Source organism: Leucopleurus acutus (genome assembly GCF_964270905.1).
Source record: "Leucopleurus acutus genome assembly, chromosome: 14".
Lineage (NCBI taxonomy): Eukaryota > Metazoa > Chordata > Mammalia > Artiodactyla > Delphinidae > Leucopleurus > Leucopleurus acutus.
In genome coordinates, this window is record NC_139156.1 from 17,597,242 (window position 1) to 17,621,169 (window position 23,928).

The 23,928-nt window shown below is 35.4% G+C and overlaps 1 protein-coding gene across 3 annotated transcripts in view; it reads right to left on the reverse strand.

Annotated features, from left to right (window-relative positions):
* Positions 1–23,928, reverse strand: part of VTI1A (vesicle transport through interaction with t-SNAREs 1A) — a 357,558-nt gene that overhangs the window by 268,568 nt on the left and 65,062 nt on the right. For 2 of the 3 annotated variants that reach the window (XM_082854381.1, XM_082854383.1), the window contains exons 4-6: positions 19,190–19,267; positions 12,778–12,798; positions 7,880–7,964 (exon numbers count right to left, since the gene is read on the reverse strand). In XM_082854381.1, the coding sequence (XP_082710507.1) occupies positions 7,880–7,964; positions 12,778–12,798; positions 19,190–19,267 (184 nt within the window). The remainder of the gene's footprint in view (positions 1–7,879; positions 7,965–12,777; positions 12,799–19,189; positions 19,268–23,928) is intronic. The other variant, XM_082854382.1, reaches the window with a different exon arrangement.

A 23,928-nucleotide genomic window follows, 5' to 3' on the forward strand; every position in this document is an offset into this window, starting at 1 on the left:
CATGAAACATTTTGTTTGGTTTTTAAAAATGTAAGCTGATACCACCATTGATTGCTTTTCCTGTATGAACTCTTAAAAAAAGACATAGACACAGTAGAAACAGAAACAGTGGTGTACATGAATTATCTAATTCTCATAAAAATGCTGTAATTCTAAGATCTGTTTTCCAGAAGAAAAAGAAGTACTCCATATGTTTCTCTGACTATTTGGTCAAATGAACGAAGATTTTGATGAGGTAATCATATAAAGCAAAAATAATCTGAATGCATGTAAAATAGGCCTGTGGAAGGATATTCTTTTGTTTGTTTTTTGCGGTACGCGGGCCTCTCACTGTTGTGGCCTCTCCCATTGCGGAGCACAGGCTCCGGATGCTCAGGCTAAACGGCCCTGGCCCAACCGCTCCGTGGCATGTGGGATCTTCCCGGACCAGGGCACGAACCCGTGTCCCCTGCATCGGCAGGCGGACTCTCAACCACTGCGCCACCAGGAAAGCCTGGAAGTATATTCTTAAAATGGGAAGTATCTGCAGCTTAAAATTAGGTAACTATAACATAGTATTGGAATATTGAAATTGAAGTAAAATCCATATTTTTAATTAAAAAAAATACACGTCAAAGGGTAAAAACTTTGGTAAAAATGTACAGAACTTCCAGCTATAAGATGAATAAGGCCTGAGGATCTAATGTAAAATATGGTGACTATAGTTGATAACACTGCATTATATAATTGACATTTGCTAAAAGAGTAGAACTTAAATGTTTTCACCAAAGGAAAAAAAAAAAAAAAGATAAACATGTGAGGTGATGAATGTGTTACCTAACTAGATGATGGGACTCCTTACACACACACACACACACACACACACACACACACACACACACACAAATGAGAGAGAGAGAAAATCTTCATAGAAAGGAAATGGGACTGCCAAGGAAACTCTCAAACAGAAATGGACTAGGGCTTCCCTGGTGGCACAGTGGTCGAGAATCCACCTACCAATGCAGGGGACACGGGTTTGAGCCCTAGTCTGGGAAGATCCCACATGCTGCAGAGCAACTAAGCCCATGCGCCACAACTACTGAGCCTGTGCTCTAGAGCCCGTGAGCCACAACTACTGAAGCCCTTGCGCCTAGAGCTTGTGCTCTGCAAGAAGAGAAGCCACTGCAATGAGATGCCCACGCACTGCAACGAAGAGTAGCCCTCCCTCGCCGCAACTAAAAAGAAAACCCGTGCGCAGCAACGAAGACCCAACACAGCCAAAAATAATAAATAAATAAATATATTAAAGAAAAAAAAGAAATGGACTAATCTTCTGTATCAATTCTATAACAAATAAGACTTGGGTAGAAAATATTTCTTTTATGAAAATAACTTATAAATAACATTGGTATTATTCTTACTCAGAAAATCTACCTTTGCATTTCCCTAATAAAACAAGATATACAAGAAATTGTGATAAACGTGCTATTTTTAAAAAAGAATGTTAAGTGGTGTTAAATATAGGGGAAAATATATTTTGACAAAAATAAAGTGGTATAATGTAGTCCCTTTAGGCTTACTGGATAGGTTCCTAGCTATTCTTGTTGCCAAGTATTGCCTAACTAAGGTAAGATAAATAATTATTATAGCTCCTAAATAGACAATTCTCAAATCCAATATCACCAATACTAGCAGACACAGCCATATTTATTACCTGTATTTCACAGGGAGTGTAGGTGTTAACAATACAAGCTACCTGCCTGAATATTTGTACACGTGTAGTTATACATATATACACATGTATATGAGATTCAATGAGATGACTTATCCAGTTCAAACAGACACAGACGAAAAACTAACACTGAAAACAGGACTTCTAACTCAACTTCACCATGCACAGGTATCACTGGTGATCTTGTTAAAATGCAGATTCTGATTCAGTAGATCTGAGGAGACCCAAGATGCTGCATTTCTAACAAACTCCCAGGGGACACCGATGCTGCTGGTCCCAAGCCCCACTTTGGGTAGAATGGAACTAACCCATTTCTCTTTAGACTGACACAAAATTAAGCAAAGTGGCAATGTATGTTTATACTCAGAACCTACCTAAAGTGAAGATTTCTAGAGAGGAAAAAAAAAAACTTTTGTGAGGCAATTTACAAAATCTTTCTATATACATTATTTTATTTATGCCTCTCACAAACTCTAGAAAATAGGTATCATCATCTTTATTCCTCAAATAAAATATTATCATAAACTTGGTCTTAAGCTCAGATTTATAATCACAAGTGTCCATTACCACCAGCCTAATGGACTGGCCATTGTCTGTGTAAAGTCCTACCAGGTACAAAGACTAATAAGTCCCCATTTGTTCTGGGGATATCCTCAAGGAAGAATCTTTGGGATCGCATGCCAACTGTTAAGGAAATTAATGACAAATTTCAAGCTCCCTGCTCCTGAATGACTTTTAATTAGGCTATAATTTCTCCTGCATCTTCACCATCCAATCCTTCCATTCAACTAGTAAAAGGACTAAATCTTGGATTATTATAATATACCTCCTAATATGTCTCCTTGTTCCCATTCCTCTGCCACTCCTCCCCTACAATCCTTGTCCTCTATGATTCAGATCAGGCCACTTGCCTGTTGAAAGCTCTCCAATGGCATCATACCCTACAAGGCAAATTCGGACACCTGGGGCCCCCCAAAATCTCACCCTATGTGGCTCTAACCTAATTGTGTACCACGCGCATTGCTCACTTTGCTTCAGCCATACTGATCTTCTTATTGTTGCCTGAACACCCCAAACATCTGCTCATTTCAGAGCCCTTGTGCTTGCTTTTTCCTCTTGGAATCATCAGCCTCACGTGTGCTTACGAATGGCATCTTTGTGCAGTTCAAGACTCAGCTTACGAGGCACTTGTCTAGGTCTTTCCTGACCAGCTAACTTAAGATAGATTTCACTAGCTACTCTTTCATACCCTGCTTCATTTTGCCACCATCTGAAATAATCTTGTCCATTTATTTATTAATTAAAAAAATGTCTGTCTCACCCTGCTCCTAGCGCCTTCCTGTTCTGATACATAAGCTACCTGGGAACAGGGGCATTGGCACGTGGCACACAGTATTCAATAGTTAGTTTCTGAAGAAAGTATATGAAAAGGAACTTAACAGATGTGAGAACATGACTTATTCTGACTACAACAGGTCACTTTGGTATGTGGTCATCTAGGTATGTGGGGCCCATTCATTTTTCAGTGTGGTTTATTGGTTAAGAGCATGGAATAGCATGGAACCAGACAGTCTGGTTGTACTATTTCCTAGCTCGATTAATAAGTGTAGGCAAATAACTTAATCTCTCTGTACCTTGGGTTGTGGTAAGGACTAAAGAGATGGTAAATACAGAGTGCTGAGAACAGCGTGTGGCCCATATTAAGTGTTCAATAAACACTGTATGATGTCTACATATGTCCAATCGCTAGTCCAGGGTGGGGAACCTGCGGGGCCCTTGGGGAAGGATGGAGCACCTCTTATTCACGGCAGGAAGGCTGGCAGAAGCACAGCACCCAGTTGTAGAGAGATCACTGACCAAATGGGACATCAGAGCTAGGTGGCTTGAAGTGACGACTGAGAGAAAGGGTACAAACCCATAAGGCTTGGATACTCGGGGATGGCAGAAGCAAGGCTGGTAAATGGTGAAGATCACTCTTCAAAGACGTGAGGCTACTGACTGTAGACAAACACTCTCCTGGTTCCAGAGATGCACTGCCAGGTGCACTGGGCCCATTTAGGGTATAGGCTGGGACAGTGGTGAGTATCTTAAACTACCTGTTTACATACTGAAAGAAGAGAGTGAGCCTTGCATTTCTGCCCATGTATAATTTCTCTTTCAGCCTATTTCTTTTATTCATCATACAGCTTCCATTAGTTTTGTGCCTACTGTAATTCTGGGATATTTAATTCAGAGAAAAAAATAATCATAATTTCAGCATTAAGGGCAGATGACCCAAAGTTTTAAATATTAATGCCCTGACCTCGAACAAAATAGGTATCGCCATAGCTAAGAGTCATATCTGACTATTAATAGTAGATGAAAAAAGAAAGAGTCACTTTTTATTCACAGATTCTGGGACAAGAATTTATAAAAATGCTAAACTGGATCATGTCAATGGCTCATACAACCACCAGAGTGTTTGGTCTTTGACGGTCACTCCCAAGGAAGTTTGCTAATGAGTCTGATAATTGTGCCTCTTGATGTCAGTCTCAGTGAGATGTCCTAGCATCAGCTCTTTAGTTCTGTATCATATATTCTTCCATCTGTCTCTTCATTTCTAAATGGAGTTGTTCAATTAACTTGTAACCTCATCAGTTTTCTCAAATAGAAAGGAAGCCACGGAAGAAACCTGACTGGTATTAAACTCAATATATATCAAGCTGTAAATGGCACTTAGAAATAATCATGTGTTGATGCATTTGCTCAGACCAAGTACATTCTGGACATGAGTCCCCCTGTTCAGCAGCTATTCTTAAAGAGACAATAACTGCCAATTTGAAAAAATAACTTTTAAAAATGTCAAAAACGACTCAAGAATTTTAGAAGATGAATTTTATTATTTACTAGGAAGATGCTAGTGGTCAATATGCTTTCTATTCTATTCCACAAATAATTGATTATATATAATAATCAAAATTTCTTTTATGATATTTGCCAATAATGGTCATCAAGAAAAGTCTACAGATTTTTGTCAAAACCTTTTGCCAATAATTTTCAGAGATAACCACTTATGCTGATGAAAACATAAAAATGATGACTTTTCCAGAGCCCTATTTGCTTTCTAAGCACTTGAATATATATGAACTCATTTTACATTATAACAACCTTATGGGATATATAGAATCCGATGTCAGGTTTCCATTTGGCAAATAAAAGAACATGTACAGAGAGGTTAAGTATTCCTCAAAGTCACACAGCTGACTAATAGCAGGGCCAGAGGATGGGATTGCTGTCTCTTTCTCCAATTCAGTACATCAGACAATAATTCCTATATTTTGTGGCCAAGTAAAATTTCAAAAAACATTTCAAAGGGCCCAAATAGGGTTGTCAATTTTGTTATTTTTCCAGATAAAGAAAAATATATATATATATAACTTCCACCTACTATTTCTATCATATCATAAAACTATCCTTTCTTTTATGACCCCAAAATAGGAAAAACATGATCTTAGAAAACGTGTATTTTTTCAAATTATGATGTTTGCTTTATAAGAAAATTACTATTTTTTACATTTTTCCTCTCATTTTGCTGTGGACTGATGAAAACTCTTGTTGTGGTCTAGAACCAGTTCTTAGACCAATACTTGCAAACCATTTCCCTCTTTTGTGCTGCTTCAAAAGTCATCATAGCTCTTCCACATCTATGCCTTCTTGCATTTCACAGTCTTTAAGAAGAAATCAATAAGTGCTAAAAGTTTTTCCTTTTGAAAGATGCTGTTCCTCTACTGATACTGTAACAAGATTATTACTATCATAAATTTACATCACAAACAGAGCTGTTGATTGACTGGATATAACTAGGCTGAGTGCTAGCAGGGAAGCAAGAAATGGAGAAGAAGCAACATGGTGCCCGCCACAATTACTTTTTTCCCCCACATTACAGTAAGAAGCAAGGGCAGGAAAAATGCTTTGTGCCTGCCTTCTCATTTCTCCACCCACTTTCAAATTCATCCAAGGAAATGAATCATGATGACTTCTGTCTAGCTGTGTGCCACATCTGTCTTTACCTCCACAAAGCCCACTCTTATTCCTCCTCTTAGACTTGATTTTACAGTCTGTGAGAAGTTCCCAGGCTTTTATATATGTATTATAAAACATACAAATATCTAATTTTATAAAACTTCAGAGTTAATTTACCACTGTATTCTACTAAAAAGTCCAAGGGAACTGAGGTTGGTTTTGGGGACACTTAAATTTGCATTTTCCATGTTGATTGTATTGATAGTTTGACGTTACGTTTTAGTACACACCAAAGGAATAACTATCAAATCATGATCTTATAACCTTGATCAGTGCATGATCTTCCAGAATCTGTGATCCTCTTTGTTGATTTCCTTCAGCTTTGGGAGGCAGCTACATGAATGGTGTTGTGAAAGAGAAAAGGCATCCCAATCAGCCAAATCAATCCCAAATGATTAATGATTTCGTTTATAAATGGCCAGTGATCACTGTCATAGCAAGAATATCTCCAACCCAACCCAGTCCCCTGTGGAAAGAGGCTCACCGATGGGATGCTTTGTCAGAGAAGGTTCCCTGATGTTCAACAGGTATAGTGACACATTCCCCAAAATAACACTTCTTAAAAATTCCTTTAACACAAATTTCAATCACAATACTTCTTTTTTCTATGAAAGATAAATGCCTGTATATCATCAAATGACCACACATTAATAATAATACTTATATTTATATAGTGTTTTATGGTGTATAAACTATTTTAACTTATGCTATCATTTCATAGGAATATTCTGCAACAGACAGTATTATTTCCATTCTACTGAAGAAGAAACAGACTAAAAGAAGTTATGTGATTTGCTTAAGGTCACAGACAAGGGCCAGAACCCAAGGCTGGTCCTTTGACCTCATGTTCAGGGCGCTGCTCGTTATAAACATTCTTTTTAAGGACAGTCACTTCTTAAGGTGAGCCCAAGGAATAAAAGAACCATTGAAAGCTGGCTTTTATTCCAATCAGGGCAGAATGCCAATCTATCAATAACCTCAGAAAGAAGGGCTGCTCATACTATTAAAAAATCTGGTAGGGTTGATGATTTTCTTCAGTTTTCTCACCATTACTATAATGCCAACGCCTTTTGTGCTCATTCTATTTGATTTCTTAGAATTCATCACATAAGCCAGCCAATATAGGATAGCCATGAATTCAAGCAAGGGAAACACTGGCCATTCATAAATCATTTGGAATCATTTTCATTATACCTGCTCTTACAAAATAAATATTACTTTTTGTAACACTAAATTAAAAAAAAATCAATGGAAATGTTGTTGACCACATATTTTTGTTGTCCATATACAGGGCAAGAGGTATCCACAAATATATAAAATAGATGATATGTAATCTATACTTTGCAAATAGCTAAATAATAAGAAACTGATAAGTATAAAGGGCTTAATGGATATTTATTTACTAGGTAAAAAAAAAAACTCATTGCGTGAAACCTCAATAAAGAAAAAGCATGTCTATTTCAAGTAGACTTGTCCTAGAAGTCAAAATAGGGCTGCGTTTTCTGAAATTAGTAACTAGTGTTAATTCAACCCAAAAGTTTGGACAGTATTAACTAACACATAATAAAATTATCATGACTTTTTTTCCCCCATATCTGATTACAGGCTCTGTTCATGTTTAAAAAATATATATATATGGGATCATTAGGAATCATTTCCAACAGCAGGACAAACAAGCAAGGTAAACTTGGTATTTCTTCTCCTCTGGTTCACATCATTTAGACTGATTAAAATGTTAATTTTTACATACGTGAATAAATGTAAAGGAGCAAACAACTGGAGACAGCACCGTGTGCTAGCAATCATTGCGGGTGGGTAAACTGACAACATGTAACCGCATATTAAGACAAATGTAGAATTTAGACAAAGTATTCCATCTCTTTTCAGATGTATACTTTTAAACCTCAGGAACTGTTTTCAGTAGATGTCATGCCTTTTAACTTGAAAAAAGATAAGCACAAATAAGCTCCCAATTGTCTCCCCAATATGTAAACCACATCTCGGGCTGCTGTCTCTGCTACTCCTTTGAAGTTTCCCTGAAATGTCATGTGTTGTGAAGACTGCTGTGCATAAGCAAGACAATTTGCTCACTCTCAGAATTCTTACCGGTTTCCACTGCTATTTGGTACCCAGCCTCTAGTCTCCGAGATGACCTTTCCAGCCTCTCTGTGTTATCGAGCAGATGTGCCCTCTGAAAAAGAAAAAGGGAAAAAAATCACACAGTCGTCTACAACGTTCTTTTTTTGCCTTAAAAAAAATAATGCTGTCGTATGCCCTAACATTTCAGGGGGTGGGGGGGAATCACAACCCATTATAGATAATTTTTAGCAAATCTTCCTTTATACAAACCACTACAATGAACAGATTTTTCAGTCAATCGTGTATGGACCATCCACTTTTTTGTTTTATAAGGCAGATTCATGTCGTATGTGGCCACAATGAATCTTACTCCGAAACACTGAGAAAGGTATGAAAACCAGAACCAACTGGATCTTTACTGTTTCAGCAGAAGTAGATTTATGAGATATCTGCATAGATTTATGATCCCTATTTTGTATTTATTTTTTATAAAATTCAATCATTTAAAAAAACTCACTTGTTCCTTTGATTCCTACACATAGTAATTTATAAACAGAAACTTTATTTTTAAGAGAATGCCTCTCAATTTAGATGTACAGCAAGATGCCATATAGAACAACGTATGCTACTAAAACAGAATACTAAACAGCAGTTCTAGTTCTAAGACCACTCGGGGCAACCACTAAGAAACAAGAGACACATGTTTCCCCCATGCACACAGATGTACAAAATTGTGGATTTATTCCCAAATATTCCCAGACATATGGCACTAGGCTGAAAGTGAATTTCTGACACATAGTGTTTTAGACTGTGAACTAAAATGATAATACTTATATATACGCTTTTCTATTACATTTGATGGGGGAAATTAGAGAATTTTCCCCAAATCCTCAGCCTCTAAACTTTCTTTTCTACATTAAGGCTGATTTTCTTTTCTTTTCTTTTTTAAAGCATAATGATCATACACTAGATCATATTCAGGTTTATAAAATATATTAACAAGCTAATCATAGCTGTGAATGGATAAGAATGCGTGCATGCCCATGGGAATGTGTGTGTGTGTGTGTGTGTGTGTGTGTGTGTGTGCATATGTGTGTATAGATGCATGTATATCTGGATACTTAGAAATATAAGAATATGTGTAACTGTATATTTGTGTGTATGTACATGCACACATGTATTTGTATAAATTAGTACTTTCCCCTTCAAATCAGTTTTGGTATCTGGTCAAAAAGAAAGAAAAAAATGCAGCCATAACTCCAACTTTGTGTTGTTGACAGATGTCATTTAAAATCGAAGAAATGCTTTCTAATAATAATAAAAAAGGAGGTGCCACACATATTATCTGAGTGGCTGTCGAGCGAAACGATCCACCTTGCTCTAATGAGCCCCCATGGATCTTGGAGATGCAAGCTGTATTGACATGCACACTTAAGCTAATACACCTAGACCAGTGCCTCCAAGCTCTAGCAGCCAGGGATGCTGACAGAATATCTCGCTCCCATCTTCAAAGAAAGGAAGTGATTAGTATGTTATCATTACCATTCAAAACGTGATTTCCTTATTCCCTCCCGGCATAGGTGACACATCTGAGATGCGGCCAGACGTTGGAGGCAGCTAAAGCCACATCAAAGCTTTCCTTGAAATTTTTTTTGGGGGGAAGTGCTGGGGGGAATGGGGGGAAGAATCATTAAAACAATGCATTTAGAACAGAGAGATAGGACCTGATGTGAAGGTCAGGAAAGCTGCAACAACAGTCTATAATAATTAATAGAGTCGTCTACTATACAGTGGAGAAATTAAGAGAAAAACTGCTCCCCCACCCCCCCGCCGCCGGAAAAAAAAAGTGCTAAATAAATAAAAGGGAGGAAGGAAAGCGCATGCCATGAAAACGCAAAATCACTCAAGGCTGTAATTGAGAAAAAGAAAAGCAAGGGGAGCTTTATATGTTCGGCATTTATGACTATTTTTAAATAAAATTAAACACTTTACTCAGCTTGTCAAATACAGCTTTCTTATTCCTAATTCTCACTACATGCAGGTTTTGGGAGTGGGGATTGCTCTTCCCTTCTTTGAATATTGTTTTCTGTCTTAACAAAGGACTTGATTTCAAATTGGTGATTCTCTAAAAAGATAATCAGATTTGTGATATCAAGAGTAAATGTGAATTTTAATCCAGAATAACAGAACAAAGATTTTTGGTTCATTTTCATATTGGATGAAATCCCTAAACTAAAAGAAAATATTTAGCTACTGTAGATTAAAAAAAAAAAAATCAAAGCTCAATACTGAAAATGCACAGTCTAATTATATGATAATATAAAATGCAGGAAACAAAGTGTTTAAATGTAGAATGATTTTTGAGATTCCACGAAAGGGAGTCAAATCAGCTTATTCAGTATATGGCTATAATAGAGAGCAAAATTTCTAAGAGAACTTTTTATAAAAAAAAAAAGTATATTCCTAAATAATGGAATAAAGGTATCTTCCTAAATAACTCTGCGTCAGGACAGTTCAATTCTACCAGAGCAAATCTGCACACAAGAGGACTACCAGTTTACCAGCAGCTTTCCAGCAGGACCTCACTTTGTATTTTGGAACCTCTTCACTTAAGTCAAGCTAAAATCAAGTTCTTGTAACAGCTGTGCTATTTACATCGTCCCCTTAGTTGTGCATTGCCCTGGTCTCTGAAAATGAAAGGAAATGCACTACAGTAGCAACTGATGCTTTCAACTTGCCCCCACACTCCATCCCAAACTCATTCTCTCACCCTCTTCTCAGCCCTTTTCAAAGCAGGTAAGTGAAGCTGTGCAGAAGCTTCAGACACAGCTCCACTTGTGTGAGGAGCTGTGCAACATGGAGAGCTGGAGATGCAGGATTCAAACAGAGAGCTCGGCAGAGCCAACACCAGTTCAGCTCCCTATGCACTACCAGCCTGCCTCCAAGGATGCTCTGTTTCCAGAACTGAGCCCCAAAAGAGCATCATAAGGAACGGATGGGGCATACTTTGTTTCCAAACACAATGAAACATCCTATTTTGAAGCAGAGGAGTGTTTGTCTTCTTAGGATAGATACAAGGAAGAAATCTGGGGTACATTCACTGTTTGATTACTCTGAGAATCCTGGCTGAGAAACAATCACTTTGGAGCAAACAATTTACCAACACAGTGTCATCACCGCAACCTATTCTATAAATATCAATGCTGTGCCCATATCAAAGACTGTAAAAAGAATATTTCAGAGTATACTATTCTGTTAGTTGAGTGATCTAACTCTTCCAAGTACAATTCCATTTCAGGTTACAGTTTTGGAAACATGCATTCCAGACACATAACTGATAAAACTGTTGCTATAGGCACAACAAAGGAATTAAGCCATAAAACGATGATGAAACATATTTTAAAAGAAATGCAGATGTGATGTTTTCAGCTTATAGAATTAAGATTACTAAATCCATACAATTCAGCTTAAAACTAAATCTTCTGTCAACGATGCTGATGGTACTAAGGCACAAGGGTTTATTAATTATATTCACTGCTAAATTCAGGGCCAAGAGCTTCATGTAGTTTCTTCATACAGTGGTTTTCAAGTCTATTGTTGGTTGCATTAACATTTGAAAATTCAGATTCTTCACCTAAGCCTGAGTATATGCAAACACATACAAGCAGTCTGTCTTGCAGAAGAATAATGTTGACGTATCACTCACATCAAAACTGCGACTGATAATATTCATTTAGTATATACATCTGCTTCCACGCAGGGAAGATTAAAAAAACACAAAAAGGTTGTAGGGTGAGGGTTTTGTGTATTTTCACCCTTCGTTTTATATATCATTATTACTTCTACTGAGAAGACATCACTAATGCATCTTAAATCAGAAGAGTTGTTGAAAACCACTCTCTACAAACCTCTAAATTAGCATTCACATCACCTAGAGAATGGTGACATATCAATTAAAAAAAACTTCTGGGAAAATCTCAATCAATGCAGCCAATCTAAACTTGAAAATAATTCACAGGACTCTGATTATTATAAGCAATTAGACAATTTTTAAATTGCAATATGGGCCATTATTTTATGCCCTAATATAAAAGTAACAAAATTCAATCCCACTAAGTAAAAAATATTACTACTCTATTTCTGAAAAGAGCAAAGCATATTTGATAAGTATGGTCTAATTTAAAAAAACATACAGAATCATTCAGCATCCCTCACTGATACAGGGATAAAATTTCAACATTGTTATAAATATTTGCTTGGCCACAAAAAAAAGTCTGAAGCTGCATTATGAAACAGACCAGCAAACTCAGAAAAGTGAGAACTCACTTGGGCTCTATTTCCTACAAAAAGGAAAGTGTTTAACAATGAGGAGAGCTTTAGCTATTCTTAGGTATCTGTGTACACAGACTAGTAGGGTATTTATAACATATGTGTGTTTCCTCAAAAGGATAATAGATTCATGATATCTAATGGTGAACCTAAGAATTTTGGTTGAGAGAAAGGAGTTTTTTCAAAAACAGGTTTTAGTAAAATAAATCAGAATGTCAGGAAAAAATGTTTAATCACATTGACTTCCTTGAGAAACCAATATGAATAAAACAAAACTGAAGTCAGTCTACATTAAAACTATGCTTGGGTATAGTTTTACGATATTCCTTTATTTTTCCTCCCTTTTTTGGTCTTTAAAATCTGAATTTTCTTCCAAAGCTGGCAAACAACAATGATCACTGTGATAAGCATTATTAGGATGTACTTGTTTTTTTTAAAGATAGCAGAGAACATTTCTAGCAATATAATCAATACTTTTGCTATGCGTAGATTTTCCTGGAAAAACAAACCCAAAGATTTTACTTCAGATTTAGAAACTCAATTTTATAGGGAAAAGCAGAATTTTTTTTTTTTAAAGCAAGCTAGGAAGTACTCACCTCTTCACGTAATTTTATCAACTGCAACATGAATGCACAAAAAAAAAAAAAGATAAAAAGGAGAGAAATGGCAGGAAAGAAAGATCAGTTGTGTGACAGGATACAGAATTAACATTGACAATTTATCTGTTTACATGTTTAGCATTCAAAAATCACAGACAAACACATTAAAAGAACCTAAACATAGACTACATGCAGAGTTTTTTGAACGAATAAAGATCACTTTCTCACACTGTCACATTAAACAAAGAGAATAGTGTGAAATTCTCTTTTAAAGTACATCTAAGACACCATCATGAAATAAAGGGGAATGACTTCATAGAAGTCTATATTATAAAGAAAGAAAACAAGTTTACTGTTCTTTTCTTCTAAGAATGTACCACTGAAGAGGTTTTGTATTTACAAGTTTTCAGGATGTTTCTCTATTTTGAATCTTGACAACTGCTTTCAGGTTTTACCTCCAAATGAAAATGATTAATAGTTCATGCTTTGGTCCCAATAAGTATTTTAAAACAACAAACTGTTATGCTAATGTCATACTTGTAACCACTCTAGTAATAGGATCACCCTTGGAAGTAACATTATTTTAATAGGGAATAAAGCATGCCAGGATAGATAATATTTAGGACGCAGTATCAGAAAATATTTCACCATCCTTAGAAATATTGCGTATATCAGAGTTGATTTCTAGGTTTTTGTTTTGCTTAAGAGGCTACTGAAATCACACGGTGCTTTTATTTTTGAAGTTTCTTCACTTTTCAATTTTATTCATCTTGTAAACTGGGCCATTTCAAAGCAATGAGCTCTCTCACTTCATTTGTACTGCGGTCTCTTTTCACCGAAGTCAAATCCCAAACCACTCTTCACCTGTTAGTAAACTCTTCTATAATAACATTTTGATTCTCCTCTGTAGAATATTCATTTGTCTTAAATATAACAGATAAAACAAGTTGTTTAACTCTTTAGAAACTAGAAAATGGATATAACCATATATCTGGTTCACTCTTTGTGTGTGTGTGTGGAAGAGAGAGAGAGAGAGACAGAGAGACAGAGACAGAGATAGTACTGTATTCTAAACCACAAATATCATTGTATAGTTGAGGTATCTGCCATAGTTTCCACAATGAATAGAAACTGAAACCTATGCTGTAAGAGACTATAAACCACATTCTAAGTCTGAAATTTGCATCCTCAGCAATTCAGGTCTACAACTGATAATTTTTAAGCATCCAAATATCTGTAACATCTGTTATAACACTTGACATATGCAGGCCAATAAATTAAACTATTGCTTTGGGAGAAACATGCCATGAATTGCTCACTATAAGTCTTTCTAAAAGTATCATGTTTACGATAACCCAGATTTCTCGATGCTTAATGCTGTTTTTGTCTCCAATTCAAGGAAGGCAATATGCATTCCAGCTTACTGTTATTTCATGTGTTATTTGAAAAGTATTTCAAGTACAAAAGAATGAGATTTCAAATCTGTTATGAAACTTATAAAAAGGGTACAGAGTCTATTACAGAATACCTCACAGTGCATTTACTGAAAAAGAAACTTTTAATGTCATTCTTCCAAAAATATATATGAAGTTGTCATTACTTGTAATTAATACACTCATTATCTCAGCAACCACTGAGTGTATGAGTCAAGCATCTCATCATTTCATGTGAAAAGTTACAATTCTTCCCCAGAAGAAGTAAAATTCTAAACTAAGATACCTGGCCTATCGTATATCGGAATCTTTCTCTTTGCTATCCAAACATCATGGGAGAAAAAGGCAAACATTAATTCTCAGAAAGAGCTGATCTTGGAATTGATCGCACAGCTATTTCTTCTTTCCGGGGGCACCATTCTTCAGTTGACTATGATACTTAAAGGGCCAAAGTTTAAAACTACTCTTCAGCAATAGAGACCATTTGGGCCATACCACCCTGCCATAATCAATGAGTGTTTAAAAATGCTACCCATTTGTTTTTTCAATAGGTTCCAAACAAAAAACGTTCTATCTTGTTTGTGCTGCATGGCTGCACCCCAGCTTTACACAGGATTTGGAGCTAAGCTAGGTAATGGGAGGGTTTTTAATCTTTATCTTTTTTTTTTTTTTTTAGTTCGAGAGTTTTCACTCAAGTAAACAAAAGATGGTCTATTTTTGAAAATTAACAATGCTTAGACTAGACTGAAAGTAGTGATTTCGTATTTTATCGAGTTACTAGCTCCGTTATAGGCGACATGAAAGCATGCCATGCCACCATGTTGAGTTATGATAATCAACATCTTTTTTGAAACAAAGGTTTTCCCCCAATGCAGAATTTGATACAAGAGGTAATCTGTTCCTTTGTGGGCTGAAAAAATCTGGTTTACGCTGGTTTGAACCAGTGGAATCTCTTGTGGTTAAGCCTTCTGCTGTGACTAAAATCAAAACTGCACGGCAGAGCATGTGAGGGTTCATGCGCGCGCGCCTCTGTATGCGAGGGGCGTCACGTGACTCCCAGAACTACCGAATTTTTTTTTTAAAGCTGATAACGCGACTGCCGTCTCTGTCCGCATACAGATAACGAATAAATGCTGAACTCTATTAAACGCCCTTTACACATTATCGTGGGTCGAACACACAATTTTCTGAACTTATGATGACAGTCTATTTATTCTGCTATAAACCCTCAGCACGTAACGAACAGATTTGTGCCTGGTAATGATCTGCTCTGTCAGGGCTATATGAAATGATACCGACCTTCTTTAGATCTTGGGGAATTAAATTGACCGACTTCACCCCCTGGTCTGTAGCTGAAGTTTGACACACTTTATGCACAGCAAGCCCAAATCAGAACTTAAGAGAACCTCGCATTAAAAAATTAAGCAATCATATCTGCTGAATATTGCTTTACCACAAAAATTTCCACACGTTTAGAAATATTCTACTCTTTATATCTTTTTTTGAACCTTCTATTTAGGATTTACTCAAATTTCATTTGTTCAGATTTATTCATTGATCAATGTAATTTTGCATATGGAAACTGAGACACTATTAGGTTTCAAAATGGGGAACATTTGCCCCATTATCATACTCCACTATGAAGGGGGTTTAATTCTGTAAGATTTTTTTTTTTTTCCCTTTTTGAGAACCGTTTTCATGAAACTAAATTGAGTTAACAATTATTTAAGTTTTCACTCTAAATACAGCTTCACTACATTTCAAGAACTCTTTCTAAAAATTAAAATGTCACATGCAATGGAAAATTTGATATGTTAAAAGAATAGAATGATAATGCCTAAGACAATAGTCCTTGGAAAGACCCAACAATACACGAATGTGCAAAGTAGGTAATTTTGTCCCTTCTCTGTAAATCACGGATGAGCTATATTTGATTGCATGCAATGGATATAATAGAAATGAATTTATACAAAGCAGTTAATTTGGAATTAAATAAAAATGTGTACTATATAAAGGACATTAAAATGCATTTGAAAATTCTCAATTTTTGAAATTTTAACAATCGTAATCATGGCAAACATGTTTACATATTTAAGAGTAAATTAATATACTTTATAGTTAATTGGCAGATCATAATTATGTATATTAACAGCCAGGTTTTAGATGCCTAAAAAATGCATTATAAATTGGCAGAATGAGAAATAAGAGCTATGGCCTTCACAGTTGTCTGAATCCATAAAGAAGTCACTACAGGGAGGATGTGGATATTGCATCAAAAATAACTAAATAGCTAGTATTTAGTTCACTTTATCTATTTGCAGCCTTTGCTATTAATTCTTTATCCTTTTCCTTTTCTGACCTATAATTTTAAAAAATTGATATATATCCCAATTTTAGTGAAACAAATCTTGCCATTTTTGTCTCATTCTGTTTACCTCTAAGTTTTCCCTCTATTGTTAAAAGTTTATCATACATATCACATGGCCAAAAAGTTCTGAAAATCAAGTTCTCAACAATTAACTTGAAAATAAACTTATCTGTGTGCAGAAAATATATTTTTCTATAATTTACAGGTGATCCTACCCAGAAAAAGCTGTCTTCTCGGCCACTGAGCTACAAAAATTAAAATGAAGAGTCAAATCTTTTCTTCCTTTAAAGAAAATACTTCTGTTTTGATTCCATAGTCTGAATGAATACTGATGCAGAATAAAGAGTTATTCTCAAGTGACCATTCCTGGTTAAGGATATGTTATAGTTTTAGGGATTTTAATTCCTATATTATGATAAAGAGCCTCAAAAATGAAACATAAAGGCTTCATTATGACATGGAAATTTTGCTACATTTGGTAACAAAATATCCAAAAAGTTAAGTGTCGTCTCTTTGAACTTTCGAATCTGATTCAAATTTTAGACTGAAAAGTTCACATAAGTAATAATCTAACAGTTCCACAGTCTCATGACTATAATTCATCATATACTCTATTTATTGAAGTGATAGCTCCTTACAACTAAACTTCAGGCTCTCCAAGCACTTTCAGAATTTGTAAGTTTGATTTACACAAGTCCAGGGGAAATCTCTGAGTAATCACTTTAAAGTGACAGGAATATAATTTGAGAAATTCAGAAAATATGAACTCAATCTATTTTTGTGGAATATTTTTCTTTAGGCATTAAAAAAAATCATTCTTATATGTATATAAGGCAAATGTTCTAGGCACATAAAATGTCCATTAAGAGAAGGGAACATGCTTCAAAAAAAAAAAAGGATCCCTGTCACAGTACTACAACATCCATTACAATAAAGGAGTCTGAATGAGAAACACCCCCTTCCTTTCTATTTCCTCTATATTAGGCAGTAGTTTCAAATGACGGAAAGATCTGTAGCTTTTTAAAGAACTGACATGGGGACTATGCATTCCCTTTTTTTTTTTTTTGCAAAAAAATATAGTATTTTTGCAGTAAAGATAGAAAATAAAACTATGATTGATTCACTCAAGAGGTATGAGCAATCTAAATCTCACTTAAAATAGGAAGAAAAATGTTTTGCTCTCATCCTCACATTATTTAATCTATTACATGTAAAACTCTTTTATCACATCACGCTTTTGTGTTTAATGTGCTCCTTTTTTTTTTTCCCTTAGCTATTCTCACATTTCAATCAGGGAAGCTGAAATCCCAAGTCAAAGTTTAATATGTTTACATGTCTGAACTCAAGCTGATAACATCCAAATAGTGGAGGAGGTAAGATCTTCCCCAAAACAAACACAATCAGCTCAGTGATTCCTCTCCTTTTTGGGGGGTGGACAGATGGGGGCCTTAATCACATAAGCAACAACCCTGTTTACAATATTAACATTTTAGTGGATAGTAATATAATTTCAGCATATATAAACTTATATTCTACTTGAAATGGTAAATACTATTATGAATTTTTATAATGAATATCAATATATTATGTTTTACTATCTTATTAAAATTTTGGTGTACTCAATGAATGGTTTATGTTCATTTTTATTTAGAGAGTAGAGACTTTTACTAGACTTGCCAAGGTAACATTAATAAACACGTTCAGGTCTTGTTTCTGAAGTTCCCTATCATTTACTTTCTTTAAAAGTGTCAAAGAGAAACTGGGACTGTTTGAGACATTTTTAAAATCATCTCTACTCTGAGGTTCTTGAAACATTTTTTTAAAGTCATATATATTATCTACATGAATTCACGAAATCTGCAGTATTAATTCAAAGAAAGAAGTGGGACATTAATTAGACTCATGACACTACTGTGTGATCCAGTGAGAACTGACAACTAAGTTGTAAGGCCTCTTTAAGAAGAAATTATATCTTAATTTTTTTGCCTGTGCAGATCTTAAACTGTGAAGACTTTTCCTTTTCTTATTACTACTGCTACCACTATCATCATCATCATCATCATCATCTTCATTATTTGACAGGGGCAGGACCTTTATGTGAGTATCCAAGTTCCACACTGGTGCTTACAATTTGCATTTTGGTGAATGTATTTTTAAGAAGCTACACAATAGAAGACTGAGCTGCCCTGTCGAATTTTGAAAGCTTACTTTCATTTGTTTTGCTGCAAGTGTTGATTTAATTATACTGCATTATTATCAAAGCTGCATTATGTACTTTTTTATTCCTTTTACATGTGTTTGAGGTGAGGACCTTGGCTTTGTCTGCAAACAGTGTGTTTCAAGTTATTCCTTAAGTACTAAATAATAAAGAAAAGAGAAGAAAAGATTTTTTAAAAAGATAGCAGACAGTGATCACAAGGTAAAGGGTTAAATGTAAGATCTCCAAGAAACATTTTGAAGTTGATTAAGACTCCAGCTTTGCATTAAACAGTATCGCTTCCACATGAGTTGCTGCTAATACTGTTACGGAGCAGCTTGAGAGCCCAGTGTGCCAGTGACCTCCTTCACCCTCCAGCCACCCACCGGGCCTTCCTGATTAGCATTCTACCTGGTTCTCTGAGGAATTCCCATCATCCCCTAGGAGCTCATTCCGTACTTCGTCACTGTAGGCAATCCGTGACCTTTTCTATAAAACAAAACAAAAAGGGAGAGAGCAAGATGAACGTTAGAAAGTAAAGCCTTCGAAGCATTATTGGTATCAACGCTGATCATCTCAAACCTCGAGAGCCCCCTAATGGAAACCTATTTGCTCAAATGTGCAAACCAAAGTTGTGCAAAGTTCTTGAACTTGAGGAGTTTAATGTAAATTAGAAGTTTTTTCAAATGCCAGTAATGGAAGAAAACTCTGCATTGTGTTAAGTACTCTATTAATATTCACAAACGGATCAGAATTGATATGTTATTCCATGCAGAGTCATTCAAATCAGACCACAAAGCTAAAGGAAATACAACTATATAGCTGTATATCTGCAACACTCACCAGATTGTAATTAAAACAAGAGTATATGGAGGTCTTTAATATTGTGGCAGGAAATGGACTCTACAATATAGGTTTTTTAAAATCTCTAATTCTAGGATAATATTATATCTCCAACTATACACTGGAATGCCTGGAAAATAGCATATCCCTATTTCTTTCATTATTGTGATGTTACTAACCAGAATTTAAAAGCACGTGCCGTTTCCAAACAATAATTTAAATGTCTCCAAGTCCTCTATAAAAATGGCCTAAGGAAAAGCAGCGGGAGTGTGTGTATGTGTGCATCTGGTAAAACAAATTAAATTTCCCAACCCCAGTAAATAAAGGCAAGTAGGCTATGAGCCAGCTTTTCCCAATTCCAATAAATAAAGACAAGCAGGCTATGGATCGATTTTTCACACACTGAAATTTTGTTTTACAAGAAATCTACCTTTACCTGTAAAGTCAGAGGGACATGTCTGCAAGCAACTCATGAATTATCTAAACATGCACACATTTGGAAAAGCTAAAAAGCTCTGAAAATGAGCTGTGAAGCTAGAGTGCCATCCTCAGATCCTACTTCAGCATCACTATTTCAGACCCAAATGCCGAGTTACAGATTACTTTGCTGCCTTTTCTGCTTCTGAACTAACTAAGCAAAAACAGTCAATTAAAAAAAGGCAGTTGGGAAACAGTAATCTTTTCCCACTTGGGGTCTACAGTTTAGCACTTAATATGTCTTACTTGCTCAACTGTGATATGAAAAATTATTGTAGTTTAAAAGGACTATCCATAATCCGTGAGCAGAAGTCAACAAGATTTTTAATTAGATTTTTAAACCAGTCAATGAGTAACACTGCTTCGCCACACAGGGATCATAATATCTTAAACATAAAATCCTACTATACTAGAATTTAAAAGGACTTTTGACAAGAAAAACTAATAGACTTTAAATCATTTTAAAGTTGCCTTTCTCAATTGGGGTTCTTTTTCTGAACCACAAAATACAGAAAATGATTTCAGTGACTATTTTCTCAATTCTCCCAAAGATGGGACATGAGAGAGAGTTTAGTTCATTACATAGAATAGAAACTTTAGGGCATTAAGGCTTAACTCTCTGGCAGAATCCAGTTGAAAAGGGCTGAATGGGGTATAAATAAAAATAAATAAACCTAGACATCCTTTTGTTTTTTTAGAGAAAAAAAAAATCAGTCTCGCAGAATTCTAAAGGTAGCTTTGGTTAAATTGAGACTAGAACTCTGTGGTCCTGACTTACAGCTCAGTACTCATTCTACCGCACAAAATTTCCTCCTCATTTTATTACCCTCTGAATACTCTCAGGAAAAAAAATATAAAAATTGCAAAATGTTACAAAGGAGATGGTGGTATCCCCTCCTGCCCTAAGTCTCTACCCCAAGCTCCCCTTCCTTGCTACAAATGTGTATCTCATACTCTGGCAGTAGATAAATGAAACCAACCATGTTGCAGAAAGGACAAAATAGAAAAGTTAGGTCATTAGACTGACGTCAGTAATGACATCTATATCAGATGTCTTAACTATTCAGGAGTGATCCAACTCATTCATTTTTGAATATGGCAGGCTTCTTACTACCACAAACAGCGGATATTAGGTTGGCTTCTCTTACTGTATTCACTGAAGCTACTATTAGTTAGCTATTTCTATTGACTTCATATCATACTGAAAAATGCTAAATTACAAGGACAGTACCCTTCATGGCCTTACCACAATATTTCAATCAAGCCAAACCTTTCTTTTGCCCATTTGGAGCTCCTCGCTACGGTAGTTTCAAACTAGCTTCAAACTAGTTTCAAACTAGGATTTTACAGCATTAAAGGAAATGAGAACCTTTAAACAGGCTGTGGTATCAGAGCTGCCTTTTTAATTATTCATTTCATCACTATGGGGGACTAAAACATTCCACAGTATGCAAGAATATCATATAGAGATGGTTTTTGTTTTTCCCTTTTATAACAAAATACCAACAAATTGGCATAGATTGTTTAATTATATTATATTCTTATTTTGATTTGATGAATTTCAAAAGAAGAAGAAAATTATAAACATGTATCCCTAAATATCTAATCTTGTTTTGGTTAGAATCCATTGCTTTTAAAAACCAGCAATTAAGGGTGTACATGCTCAGCAACAGAGAACTAAAGATTTATCCACAGCTGAAGGGTGGTCCCTATAAATGTCATTCTTTACCATTGGGATGGTTAAAACTGCTCATTGGGATGGCTTTCTGGATGTAATTAAGCAAATGATATGCTGAGTTTATAAAATATTCTCTGATAGGACTGACTTCCCTTAAAATGTTCTTCTGACTGACTGAAAAGATAACTCATTTCAAATATCAGAAATAGTTCCTCATGAAAATGACACAGCTAATGCTGAAAACTGAACTCTTTACACTCAAGTATCACTTTATAAAATTTTTTTTAAATTAACACTTTGCTTTACTAAGAATTATATTTAAATGCATGACATTGGTATTTTCTCCTAAATTTTTATGGTTTGAAATTTTAAATAAGCCGATTTTAATCAACTGTAATTTAGCCTGCAGAATCATCACTAAACTAACTGAATGCCAAAAAAAGGCCAATTCCTTTGAATGACAAACTGCTTATTTTATGGAATTTTCCTCCAAAATATCAATAAAATATTTTACATTTTGTGGAATTTTTTTAAAGTGTCACTCTACATTGCTAAGTACTATGTCATACTTTAATTTGGCAGGCTCAAAGCTAATGAAACTGAAACACCTACTGTATCTTTATAAACCAACTAAAATATTTTTTGCTTTATTATCAACTGTATAAAATCTGTACTTTAGTCAAATGCAAGCATGAGAATTTGAGCTGGAAATGTCACACAGTCAGCTACAGTTTGAAGGAACCCAATTCATAATGCATTTTATAAATAGTTAATGACTTCTATACATAAGCTAACCAGGCAAATCAAGAAATTGTCAACATTTTTAGTCTTAGTTGTCAGTTACTACTGTCTACTGGTGCTTTATATGTGGCTTCTGGAGAAGACAGAAGCTCTCTGCAGTTTGTAATCTACTGCAATTTCAGGTCTGTACCATAAGGATGGAAAAGCTTCAACTGACAATATCTGCCACACACACACACACACAGAGTTAAATACAAGGACATTTCTCACTTTTAGTTGTGTGTTTTTGTAAAGTTTATTCCTTCTAACTTATATGCTTAGGTGGACTAGACACAGTTGGACAGAGAAATCTACAGACCATATATATATGAACCATAAAAAAATGACAAATTAACAACTGATTGTTATCCCTAAGACATGATGCACAAAATTTCAATGGTTATTTTAAACTGACAACAAAAGTGAGTCTTTGGTTACGAAAGCAAGAATTTCAGACTCCCAGCAGTTTTTACTTGATGAACAGAACGTCTGCATACTGATTGGCTGATTCTCTTAAAGCCAAGTTCAAACAGATACACTTGCTCAGTTCTCTCTGGAAATTTGGCTTGAAACAATCTATCTACTTGACCTTAACATTTCCCAACTGAACTGAATGTGTTCCTGGACAGGCACTGCTAAACTAGAAACAAAATGAATTAACTTAGTTTAAACTAATTAAGAACTGTGATCTGGGTACCATCTCCTGTAAGATTCTACATGTGAAACAGGGTATACGTAACCAGAATGAGGATTCTAGCACCCACCACTAGCATAAGCATAACAATGAAGTTGGTTTATTACTAGAGCATATATGAGAATTTAATTTCCATGGCGTGCACATGGCAAAGCAATTGCTTAAATTGCCTCACCTGGGAATTTAATACAATGTTATCATCAGACCAGCCACACTGTAAATAGATTTATAATGCTTTCCATGTGCTGCACTCTGTTGCATATGAACTAAGTAATGATCTGGTATTACAATAAAATCAGCTAGTTCCCACACCTGGCAGACAGGATATTTCACTAAATTAATACCCATACAGCTACATCACAAGGCATGGGAGAGGAAACAATCTCTAAGGCATTCGATTTGAGTTTTACATGGGAGGCAAACACTCCAGGGTTATGAAGAGTGTTACCATGTTGAATGGGCCGCTTAAGACAAAATCTGTATTACAGAATTAAGACTTTCTCATTCCCATTCAATTTTGGCCTGATTTTCTTCATTCAGTACTTTAATTACGAATCAGCAATCCGCAACATTCACAAACAGTAAGAAAGCCCTTTATTCTAATCTATGTGCTGCAGACAGCCAAATAATTGATACAAAGTGCAGTATGGTTTTGGTAAGTAATGAAAGAACAGCTTG